Source organism: Stegodyphus dumicola, chromosome 5 (assembly GCF_044657685.1).
Source record: "Stegodyphus dumicola isolate Sdum_Otavi_A_Nest chromosome 5, ASM4465768v1".
NCBI classification, from domain to species: domain Eukaryota; kingdom Metazoa; phylum Arthropoda; class Arachnida; order Araneae; family Eresidae; genus Stegodyphus; species Stegodyphus dumicola.
This window is the reverse complement of record NC_140772.1, coordinates 161,112,066-161,124,225: the sequence shown is the minus strand read 5'-3', so window position 1 is coordinate 161,124,225 and position 12,160 is coordinate 161,112,066. Positions and strand designations below refer to the sequence as shown.

At 31.3% G+C, this 12,160-nt stretch overlaps 1 protein-coding gene across 6 annotated transcripts in view; it reads left to right on the top strand.

Annotated features, from left to right (window-relative positions):
- The window catches only part of fal (SAM and HD domain containing deoxynucleoside triphosphate triphosphohydrolase falten), a 68,027-nt gene that overhangs the window by 29,138 nt on the left and 26,729 nt on the right, over positions 1 to 12,160 (top strand). For 5 of the 6 annotated variants that reach the window (XR_004759578.2, XR_015041315.1, XM_035368878.2 and 2 more), the window contains exon 9: positions 1,539 to 1,589. The exons of the other annotated variant lie outside the window; for it this stretch is intronic. Coding sequence is in view for 3 of the 5 variants with exons in the window: in XM_035368878.2 (XP_035224769.1) it covers positions 1,539 to 1,589 (51 nt within the window). In the remaining 2 variants the exon portion in view is untranslated. The remainder of the gene's footprint in view (positions 1 to 1,538; positions 1,590 to 12,160) is intronic. 6 annotated transcript variants of the gene reach the window in all.

The window sequence follows — 12,160 nt, the reverse complement described above, 5'->3', positions numbered from 1 at the left end:
TGACATAATCGAAAGTTCAAGTTTACTTTTATAAAATTGCACTAACAGTCTGCAAAAAGTAATAAGCGGGATCCAATTCGAAAATAAAGAAACAACACAATCATTAACATTAACTGAAATAGATAATTAGATCATTTTAGCTTACACCGTCCGTTATACATTAAATGCGAAGGCGAAAACGTATTCTGCACCTGCGCGCGCGCATATGCGCAGTCGTCCAGGTCTTACACGCACGCGTAAAACGCCTGTGCGCATGTGCCAACATGGCGCATGCGCAGAAAGTTTTTAGCTTTGAGGTCCGGATTATGGGTGTCCGAATTAACGACTCTTGACTGTATATAAGTTTTTGTATTGATGCTGTAATGTGCTTTATGATCTGATAGTGAGCCTTCCAATTAAATAAAAATTTATTGACTTTAATTTTCTTCAATCATTGTCCCTCCCCCCTTCCCAGTTAATTTTCTATGGATGCTCATGTGCTAGCAAAGGTAAAGTTGTCAAAAGTCAAAATTCTTTTAACATTAATTAATCTTTATTAAAAATATTTTTAGTTTTCTTTCACAAGCCACTTAAATATTTTAAAATATTTTCCTGGTTCCTAATAACTGCATTTTCAAATTCCTGACAAGAAAGAAATTCAGCTAAAGGTAGCAACTGAATTCATCAAATAATTTAAATAGCATATTTTGATAAATGCTATTAATATTTTGCTTAGGTTTCATATTAGCCTCACTACAAAATAAATATGAAGAACATATATTTGTTGTCATTGTTAAAAAATCCATGGCTGCACTTGGTGGTATCACTTATATATTTTTTAATCTTTTTTAATTAATAGGATTAAAAGTTGAGTTGCTGATAGCCTAGGTGTTAAATGAATTTTTTACTTTCCCATGCCCGAAATTCTGAGTTAGTCCATTCAATGGTGTTTGCATCAAGTCACACAAGTTTCTTTATTAGGATGTATTATAGCTCTGATGTTAAAATTATTTGTCTATAATTACTGAATGAATGATGAACTATTTATTGTAGAATTGTCATGGTGTATCACAAAAGTTAACTTATAGTTCAGATTGGTAAAAATAAAATTGAAATTACTTCAGAGTTTCCATTATTTTAGATATTATTATTATTTTAGATTATCATCATCAGATATCAGATTTATTATCATTATTTTAGATTTATTAGCTATTACTTTTCCTACATGAATTTAGTAAACAAAAACAAATTAAAAATTTATCCTGTATTTCTTAAAACAATTCTTGCTTAGTATCTGTATAGACAAAAATAAAATTTGTTGTCTTCATTTATTAAAATTTTAATCTTTAGAGTTTGAATTTATGTAATTGTTAATTTCTGGTTATTTTCAATTCTATTTTGAAGATAAAATGTAAATTAAATATAGTATTTATCAAAGTATTGGTTACAAATTAATTTAATTCACTTATTGTAATAAACATAGTTATGTAATTATTTTCTAAATATGTGTTCTTCATAAATAAACTTGTTTTGAAATGTAATAAATATTATTATGTCAGGTTTATTGATGCTTTTCTACTTGCTGATGGAAAAATTACTGGACCCAATGGGTAAATATTTGAGCATTTCTTTCTACATATAATTCACACATAGAATGAGTATCCTGAATAAAATTTCTGAATCAAATTTTAGAGGCAGTGTTTAAGTATTTAAAGATACATATTTTTTTTAACTTAAAAATGGTAGTTGTTAATTAACTGAATCCAAAAGGGTTTTCAGATGCTGAGGGGCGAAGAATATGCTAATTAGGGGGTCCATATTTCGTCACCGAGTGTTTATGAAACTTCATTTGTAATTAAAGTCCTCAGATCTATCATATTAGTTTCTGTCTCCATTGTGCATATTTGCATGAACCTGCATGTGTTATATATAATTCATTTGAATGCTTAGGAACTTGAGGAATTTTTCTTGCTTATTTCTTCACTGAAAGCTAATATCCATCTCTGAAGAAGATTTTTCCACTTGTAATGAAGACGAGAGTCTATAATGTAATTACTCAGTCTACTGTGGTAGAATGTGAATTTAACTCTTTGCGACACAGTGTGTCCGGTCTGGACATACCTAAAAATTTCCCTCTGTATGCTCAGAAAAATTGAATGAAAAAGGATTCATAGGTTACTCTGAACCTTCTTTATTTAGTAGATGGCAGCTCAACACAAACCAGTCCATATATTTTAGCCATGTTTAGTTTTTTAAGACCCTCATTTTTCAAAGAAATGTTCCAGATTTTTTTTAGGGTATAAAAAGAATTGTTTGAAAAGAAATTTCTATGTTATTTTTTTGGCTATATGCTAATATCCTTATTCTATATTAGCTTTAAATTTTTACCTTGAAATCTTGCCTAAAATCAAATGGTGAACCCTAGGTGCGCTCAGACCAAACTCACCGATAATATAGAGTCAGTATTCTTTGTTTCTCCGCATCTCATCCGTCAGTTCATTGACAACAATGCTTGTTTCAGCACTCTTTTCGAAGGTCTATTTAATCAGTGTAGCATTTTACACCCACAGAATTAAAAAGATAAGTGCTATCTTCACAAAATTTTACTTGTGTATTCCTCTAGGCCTAATTAGACTGCATACCTTTTTTTTTTTAAATGAAAACTCCGACTTTAAAAGGTAGCATGCCGGAAAGGGTTAAAGTTGTTTTTCATATTGTTTGTGTTTAGTAAGGTACTAAGTCAAGGAAGATTTTATCTTTCACCACTGTTGTTAGATATGAATGCATAAATTATTTATACCTTTCTGACAGTCACATAGAAAAATGATTAGCTTTTATTTAAGGTTTACTCCTGTTACTTTTCTATTGAAAGAAAAATTTACTTATATACTGATTCGGAATAAATTATTAAAATTATAGTATTTGCAAGCTTTAAACTTTTTTAAAACCTTATTTTATTTAAAAAAAAGTTTTCAGTTTAAAATTTTTTAATATCTGCTACTTCGTGAATTATGTTTCTAAAGATGTTCTTTTATTCTTCACATTAAATTTTATCTGTTCAAGACATGCTTTTTTATCATTGAATAAAAATAATTTCCTGATTGGGATTTTGAGTTAGAAGTTTTAAATGATCAATATTTTGTGTGCTTCACAGGATGTTTCTTAGTGCTTTTACTGTTGTAATTGAAGTTATTGTATAAGTTTAAGCTGTGTTTTATAGTTTATAGATAAAGTCAGTATTACTAACTTTTACAAATTATGACTTCAAACTGTAAAATACTAAAACATTGTGTTTATATTGGTATTCTCTATAAAATCTAATTGAGGCTATACCTGTAATCTAAAAGCTTTGTACTTCTTTCATTCTTTCAGAAAAGAGTTTTCCATAAAAAAATAATACATTGTGTGTGTGTGTGTGTAAGATAAAAATATATAAATCAAAATTATAACTTAACTTAGCTGTAGACCCTTAATTCTTCATTTCAGTTTGGATATCCCTCTCCCCTCTCATCTAAAAATAGTAATTACTTATAATAACTTTTTCTGGATTGCATCATTTCTATGTTAACCCATATGTAATATAAAATGTAACTAAAACTCAAACAGTCAGTAATAACTTTAGGTCATTATTAATTATTCAGTCAAATGGTTTTGAAACTCAAACTAACACACTTTTAAGTGAGATTTCATCCTGAATACATTAACTCTTCACTTATGCACCTCGGCCAAGCTAGACAACTACTCTCTTCTTACTTCAACAAAACAAAAATGTAAACTTATGCATGGTTAGTGTACCAAGTTATTTGTGGTCACAATATGATTACCTGTGGAAGGTAAGCCAAGAGTTATGACTTCTGTAGATGACCATATTTGCGACTTAAAGCACATTGTAACAGGATTGCAGCCTCATGTCAGCTTGGATCTGTGCTTATTACTACTATAGAAGTACAGTTGTCATTCATAACAGCGGCTGAGTGGTAAAGTCGCTGAATACTGGTGGTTCGGTCCGAGGTTCAAATCCCGTGAACGGGCTGGCTGCATGGTCGTTTTCGTGGTTTTCCCCCATGTGTAACGTGTATACGAGCCAATTCAGTGACTTTCCCTTAGAAAGTCCTCCACGAAGGCATCCCTCTCCTTAGGCAGATAGCCTCGAGGCTTTGCCATAGTCACACACACACAGATAACAGTATGCAAATGGAACCAGCATTGTGCGTTTTGCTTACATACTTCTTCCAGAAGGAACATTTGAACTGGGCACATAATCTAAGATTGGACTGAAAATTGGTGGAGTTTTGTTTTGTTCACTGTTGAGTCCCACTTTGTTTTACAAAGTGATTATTGATATATATACAGTGGCTCCCAAATGTGTTTCTACACTTATGATTTTCATTAAAATAGCGCTCTATCCATTAATTAAAAGTAAACTTTCTGAATGAGATTTTAATAATAAAATCTATAATCTATTTGTGACAAAATTATATGAAATATTTTTAAAATATAGCGAAACTTTATTTTTAAGAAATTAATGATAAAAAAATGACAAACATTTTATCTCACAAAAGTCTTTGTACACTGAAATATTTTTGGATAACATCAAAATTAAAACTATCATTTGCCATTTTTTTAAATTTTTGCATTATGGTGGCATTTAAAAAATCGTTTGCTTTAATTTTTTATTGTTTACTTCATAATATTCTATTTCTTATTGAAAAATGGGTTGCAGTCGTAAAGAAATTACAAACAGCATTCGAAAATTGATAATTTTTCACCATAGTAGTGGTAAATCAATTCGAAATATCATTAAATTAGTTAATTTATTCCATTCTACAGTGCAATATGTGATAAAACACTTTAAAGAAGAAAATCGGATTGAAAACAATGTAAGAAAAAGTCGACCGAGAAAGTTAACTAAACGTGATGAGAGATTTATTGTTAGAAAATTTGTGGAAAACCCACGTTTGTGTGCTGTAAAAGTTTCTGCAGAATTTAACGCAAAGTTTTCTACTTCACCTGAAACTGTTCGATAGTTCTCAGAGAAGCTGGATTACATGGGTGTTCTACCCGTAAAAAATTTTTCGTTAGTGAGAAAAACAGAAAGCTTAGGCTTTCATTCATAAAATCAATGATAAATACACCCGAAACGTACTGGAATAATGTCCTATTTGCTGACGAAAGCAAATTTAACATTTTTGGTTTTGATGGTCGAATAACCATATGGAGAAGAAAAAGTGAGGAACTTCATTCTAAGGACTTAGTTGGAACAGTTAAGCATGGCGGTGGAGATGTTCTTGTGTGGGGATGCATGGCAGCATCAGGGCTAGGTAATTTGGTATTTATTTATGGCATAATGAATCATTCTCTCTTTATTTAAATAATTTAAGAGACAATTTAAAATTATCAGCCCAAAATTTAGGTATTGGAAACAACTTTATTTTTAATCATGATAATGATCCTAAACATACGGCTTTCAACATTCACCTGTGGTGTCTCTATAATTGTCCACAGGTTTTGAAAACACCACCTCAGTTGCCAGATTTAAACCCCATAGAACACATTTGGAAAGAACTGAGGTTAGAGTACGGAAACACGACATAGAAACGAAAAGCAAACTCAAAACAGTCATGATGGAAGAATGGATGTACATTGGTACAGAAATTACAAAGAAACTAGTAAAATCTATTCCCAGACGTTTAAAAGCTGTTGTGGATGCTAAAGGATATCCTACTAAATATTAATTTAACGAAAAATGAAAGTATTTACTATTATGTCAAGATTTTTTTGAAGTGTATAAATAGTTATGTCATTAGAAAAAAGCTCCCTTCAGAGTAGTTTTCCTTTTAAAAATGATCATCAGCTTTAGCTTGTCACCATTTGTGGCACAAGCTAACACACATTTAAATGATGATCTTTCATGTCCCACTATAAGCATTGATACAGTTTTTACACCAGTTTTATCAACAGTTCACAGGAAAAATCACAAGCTAATGGCGTTTCATCTATATTTATTATCTGTGATGGAAGAATATTTTTTGTCAATAATATCTGCCACATATTTTAGAAGAGATTCTTTTTTATCCTGCCAGTCCATTGGTAATTGTTACCCGACTGTTGTTCTAGTACACATAGAAATATTTTTTTCTTTTCATAAATCTGCTACACCAGTAAGGCCCTCCTTTAAATTCATTTATGTTCATTTGATTTGTCATAAGTTTTGCTTGTAAGCGAATTTTTACTATTGAAATTGCTATTCTTTTTCCTCATTGCTCCTTTATCCAATTTGCATGGTCATCCTATAGATTTGGTCACCTTACAGTACCATTTCTTTTGGCTCATTTCTCTCATGGCATATTTTTAAGTTATTCTTTTCACTTCTGCAGTATTTAATACATCTCTTGTCCACATCAATCCCTCTAGCTGATTCTCTATTTCCAATTTGTTCAGTGTCATTTAGGGGCAATTTTAAAAAATTTCTCACTTTCTTCTTACGTAACTATCCAACAAGTATTTGTATCAAAACTGATGGGATCTGTATCTGGCAGAATGCCAGAAAGAATTGATTTGTGCTGAAGGTGTAATGCGTCGAAGTTCATTATTGCAACCAGTTAGTTAGTTGAGTCCACATTTGAAAAAAAAAAAAAAAAAAAAAAAAAGCAGTAGATTTACAATGGAAAAAGGAAGGGGAAGTTAGATGATGGGTCCTGGAAGATTCATCAAATGGCAGAGAAGAGAGACTGTTCAAACTGATGAGAATGCTCTGATTTGAAAGAGGGAAGAATGTTTTACCGAGATCCCGTTTAGGATGAATAAGGCACATAGGTCTATTCAAGGGAAAGAATGTAAACAAATAAAGTTCACAGAAAGTAACTGTCTTTTAGGGGGGAACAGCACCAGTCAACCCAACTATGTACAATGATATCTTAGGAAATATTTTCTTAAGTGCACTCAAGCACTGCATCGGTAGAAATGGCACCCTCGCTGAAAATTTTTACAGTACTTGAAGAAAACTTTATCATCTTATCATAATTTTCTTGAGGCATTTTGCAGATATATTTGCAATTATTATCTCTTTTTTATTTGTTATATATCATATTCATTTATGAAACAGCTTGTTTTATGTGACATTCTTAGTTTTGTGTGTATTTAAGCTGATCTCTTTTGAATCTTTAGCTGAATAAGCTTCTGTTAACTGTCCATGCTGTTAGTATTTTAATCCAGCTTTGTTTAAAAATTATATTCTGGCTTTAGCATCTTTTCCAGCCGATGCTTGAAATATACATCTTAAAATATATGAGCCAGCTTGTTCTATTTAATGTGTAATATTTTTTTGTCTTTCTCCCGACTTTAGCTTAGATTCCAAGAACATCAAAAGAATACAAAAATAGCAAATGTAACTAAACGTTCATTTGCGTATTTACAGCTTGGTAATAGGAGTGCTTTTACGACTGTAAATCCTACAGATCCTACAGATCTCCTACAGATTAATCTTACAGATCCTACAGATCCTAATAAATCCTACAGTTAAATCCTACAGATCCTAATAGATAAATAGTGAATAATCACTCCATCTTGAACAACTCACAAAATACAGAAAAAAGTTTTGAATAATTTTTCTGTTTTACTGTCAGTTTGAACATAAAGGCACAACTTATGCTACAGGCAAAATTTCCACAACTTGTGGATATTTTAAATTATCAGAACATATAATTAAATTCAAACATCAATAATGTAGTGTAGGATTACACATTAAATAAAATAAACTGGCCATATATAGTTCAGTCCATAAATTCGTGCACATTTTTTGGTAAATTTTTAAATAATATAAAAAACACAATTTAACATTTTAATAAATTATATATTTTCCTCCATTATCTACAATGTCTCCCCATCTTACAAGCAGCTTTTTTATGCCGTTGCTGTAGAAAGACTGGTTTTGATGCGAAAAAACTTGAAAGTTGTGTACATCCTGTTTAGAATTTATTTTTTTTTTTTCTAGTAAAATATTGTGTAAGGCATGAAATAAGTGAAAATCACTTGGGATCATGGGAGTAAGCAAGATGTGACAAAAGCTCCCAATTATTGCAGCGTTGTTCGAGCTGTATGCGTTCTAGCGTATTCATGATGAAATAATACTTTCTTCATATTCACCAATCATGGGCATTTTTTGAACAATTCTGAGTTCAGACGGCAAAGTTGTTCACTATAAACTTCTGAATTAATCGTTTGATTTGGTTCTAACAGTTCAAAACGTCCTGAATGGGGTTCATCATCAATGTTGCTTTTTCCAACTATAAATTTTTTAAACCATTTCTGGGCAGTTCTTAACACTAATAGTGTGTTCACCATGTACACTATTAATTTTTATCGCTGCAAACCTGGCAGATTCACCACACGAAAATAAAAAAATGTAGCACAGCATGTTTGTACTGATTATCTATATTCATCTTCTGTGGGTGCTAAAATGCGTTCGATATTTACGAAAGTTGGTGATGAACTAAATAATATGTTAATCAAACGATGACAAGTTTCAACAGGCTCAAAATTGTATTGTTTTAGTAAATGCATCATTGTGAATTCCACACATACTCTTTAATGCACACAAACTTATGGACTGACCCTATATTGTACTTATCCGTATTTAATCATCGGCTAGCAAGAATACTGAAGCTGGAATATAATTTTTAAACTGAGCTGACTAAAAATAGTAACAGCAAAGTGCAACTGGCAGAAGCTTTTCAACTAGATTCAAACCTACAGCTTAAATACCCCCAAAGCACATTTGCATTCTGGTGAGAAATATGCTAAGGAGATGTTATAGTAAAGACTTCAATTGTAATAACTGATTAATTAACATAAAATGCTTTGCAAATCTAATAACTTGGCTCTGAATTTAAGCGGTCCCACTAGTGGGCAACCGGCTAAAGGCTGCTGTTAATTTGCCCTGAAAACCAACCATGGCAAACAAGCTGGGTTCATGGTTTCTCTAATTTTCCCTATGTGCTATGTGAATACAAGCCACTTTTCCACAGAAAAGTCCTCCATAAAGTCATTCCATACTTTAGGCTGATATCTTCCAAGTACTTTGACACATTTAAATTTTAAAATCAGCAAAATGAATTCCGTTTCATGTAAAATGGAATTGAGTAAAGTAGCAGACAATGAAATAGCAAAAGTAAAAGTTTACTCTTATTCAAGGAAAAAAAGAGAAATTTTTAATTTTGTTCAATATTCCTTATCAATTTTAAAAATAGCTTTTCATGTGTTATTAATAAGTATTTATTAAGCATGATTAATAAAGAAAGAAAATGAATTCCTCATGAATGATCCTCAATAAAAGTTTATTTGAAAACTTAAAGTCCGAAATAAGTACTGCATTTCATTGAAGATTAGAACAAAAAGCATAAACCACGTTGGGCATTACTATTGCTTATTACAAATATGCTAAATTTCAAAATTTGCCAATACAGTCAAAAGTCGTTAATTCGGACACCCATAATCCGGAATGATCTATAATCCGGACCTCAAAGCTACAAACTTTCTGCGCATGCGTCGCTTTGACGCATGCGCGTAAGACCTTTACCGTTGCGAATTTGCGTGTGCGCGTGCGCAAAATATGTTTACGAATGCGCGTTTAATGTATAACGGACGGGATAAGCTAAGCTAAAATTATCTAATTATCTATTTCAGTTAATGTTGCAAATTGCGTTGTTCCTTAATCTTCGAATTGGATCCGGATTATTATTTTTTGCAGACTGTTAGAGCAATTTTATAAAAGTAAGCTTGAACTTTCGATTATGTCAAATAGAATTTCCGATATATATTTACTAATATGTAAAGGATATACAAAGCGAAAGTATCTTTCGGAGTCCATTAAACAAAAAGTAGAATTGCTGCAAAAAATGGATAAAGGCATATCCTTTGTTTATGTAAACTTTAACGTTTGTTTATGTAAACTTTAACGTTTGTTTATCTAAACATTGTTTATCTTTAACACCGGGCGGCGTGCAATGAATTGGAAGTTGATCCAGCACTATCCTTATCTTAAGAGCAGATGTTTTTATTTTATTTGGCTTATAATTGCTTACTCAATGTAGTATTTCATCTCGGTGTGTCTTTGATATGATTTAAATCAAATGCCTCGTCATTATAATTCGCTTCGGACAGCGAAGAAAGTGATAGAGGTTATTGAAAACAAAAAAATTTCGATTGACAAATTAGTCGGTATTCTTGACACAGCAATTATAGGACTTGAACAGCGGAACTTTGTAACTGAACACGAAATTATGTCTGTTTATAGAATTAAAGAGAATGTATTATCACATAAAAAAATGAAGCAACTTAAACAACTTACATTGAAAGAAATGTTTAATAAAGTAAAGAAATAAATATTAAGCTTTTTTTTTGTAAATTTTGATACCCTTTAGATCATAATTGTTCTTTATTTCGTAAATTACGGTTTCATATTTTTAATTTTATAATTTCTGCATGCCATTTTACCAGATTTAAACTGATGATCTATAATCCGGAAAAATCGATAATCCGGAATCGCCGAAGTCCCGACGAGTCCGGATTAACGACTTTTGACTGTATTTAAGTTCATGTTTATGATGGGAGATTTTGAAGGAGAAAATTTTGCAGGTACTAGAAATACATCTACTCTAAGATGATGGCAAACATTTTATGGGTTATAATTTAAAATGTTTTTCGAAAAATTTGTAAAAATTATTTAAAAAGGCGAATTTTAAATATAAATTGTAAAAAATGTGTGAATTTTATTTGGATTGAACCTAAATTTCAAATTCTGAAAGAAAAAAAAATCAAGCAAGTTTAATAATAATAATGAAGATATTGGTAAATATGTACCAGATTGAGGAACTAAAATTTTGAGACCTAATTTTTGAAACTACCTGGGCGATTTTTATGAAACTTAGCACTTTGGCATAATTTGAGGCATAGGATTTAAATATGTAAAAAAAATCGGTGTTTCATTTCAGAAAGTCTGATTTTGTGTTGCAATACTTATGTTAGAACAATACTACTTATAAATGTAATATATATCCTAAGTCATGCTTTGGAGACATTAAAAACGGAAGGTGAATTTTGTTAATCAATCTGGTAGAATGGGACAGAACTGTCCCTTTTTTTACCCTGTTTGCTTAAATTTGTTTCCTTCATATTTAAAAGTAATTTTATAAACAAAAGCTTTCTTTCCTTACTCAGCATAGCTTTCCTTCCTTACTCAGCATTTTATTAATCATGCATTTTACAGTAAATTTAAGTTGGTGTGAAATTTTTCTGAAAATATTCTTGGTGCACAATGCAAAGACTTCATATTTAAGTCTGGCAGCTATACAGTATATATACTAATTCAGAAGTCAAACAACAAAAATCAGCGTTATATTTTCAAAATTTTCACAGGACTAGTTTCGATGGTTTTATCGAACCACCATCCTCAGCTGCAAAACCGCAAATGAACAAGATAGGAAATAATGATTAGATAAGATAAGAAAGGCTGGACAAGAATAAGCAAGTGGCGCCATCTGTTGGTGAAACCAGAACTAAAACAATTTCTTTAAAGGCCAAAGGCAAAGATGGATTAGAATTAGGATTGTTAACTAGAACAGAAAGATTTTTTGAATGTGAAATGCCTCTAGAAAATCCAGTTCTCCAATGGACCAACAATGTTGAGCAACAGAAGACTTCTGTGTTTCCTTTTTTCTAACATATGCCTCATGTTCCTTGACGCGAAATTTTAAGGCACTCCTAGTTTGGCCAATGTAAATCAAACCACACTAGCAAGGAATCCTATAAATACCCCAAGAACTCATATCCGAAATGGGGTCCTTGAGTATGGAACTCGGAATTTCATTGATGGGAGAATAAACAACCCGAAAGTTAAATTTCTGCAAAATATGTGCAACTTTGTAGCTAATTGATGGAAAGAAGGAAATGACAACAGCATTTTTATAATCTCCTAAAACAAGAGTGTGCCTTTTAGTGTGTTGAGATGAGAATTTTTTAACTGCTTGATAAATAATGTTGGGTGAAAAGCCCCTGTCAATAGCTATTGCTTTTAAATAATTTAGTTCTTCATCAAGGGCTAGTTTGGAGGAGCAAACTTAAAGAGCACAGAAAACATAGGAATAAAATGAAGCTAAATTTTCTTTAGTCGGATGACATGATT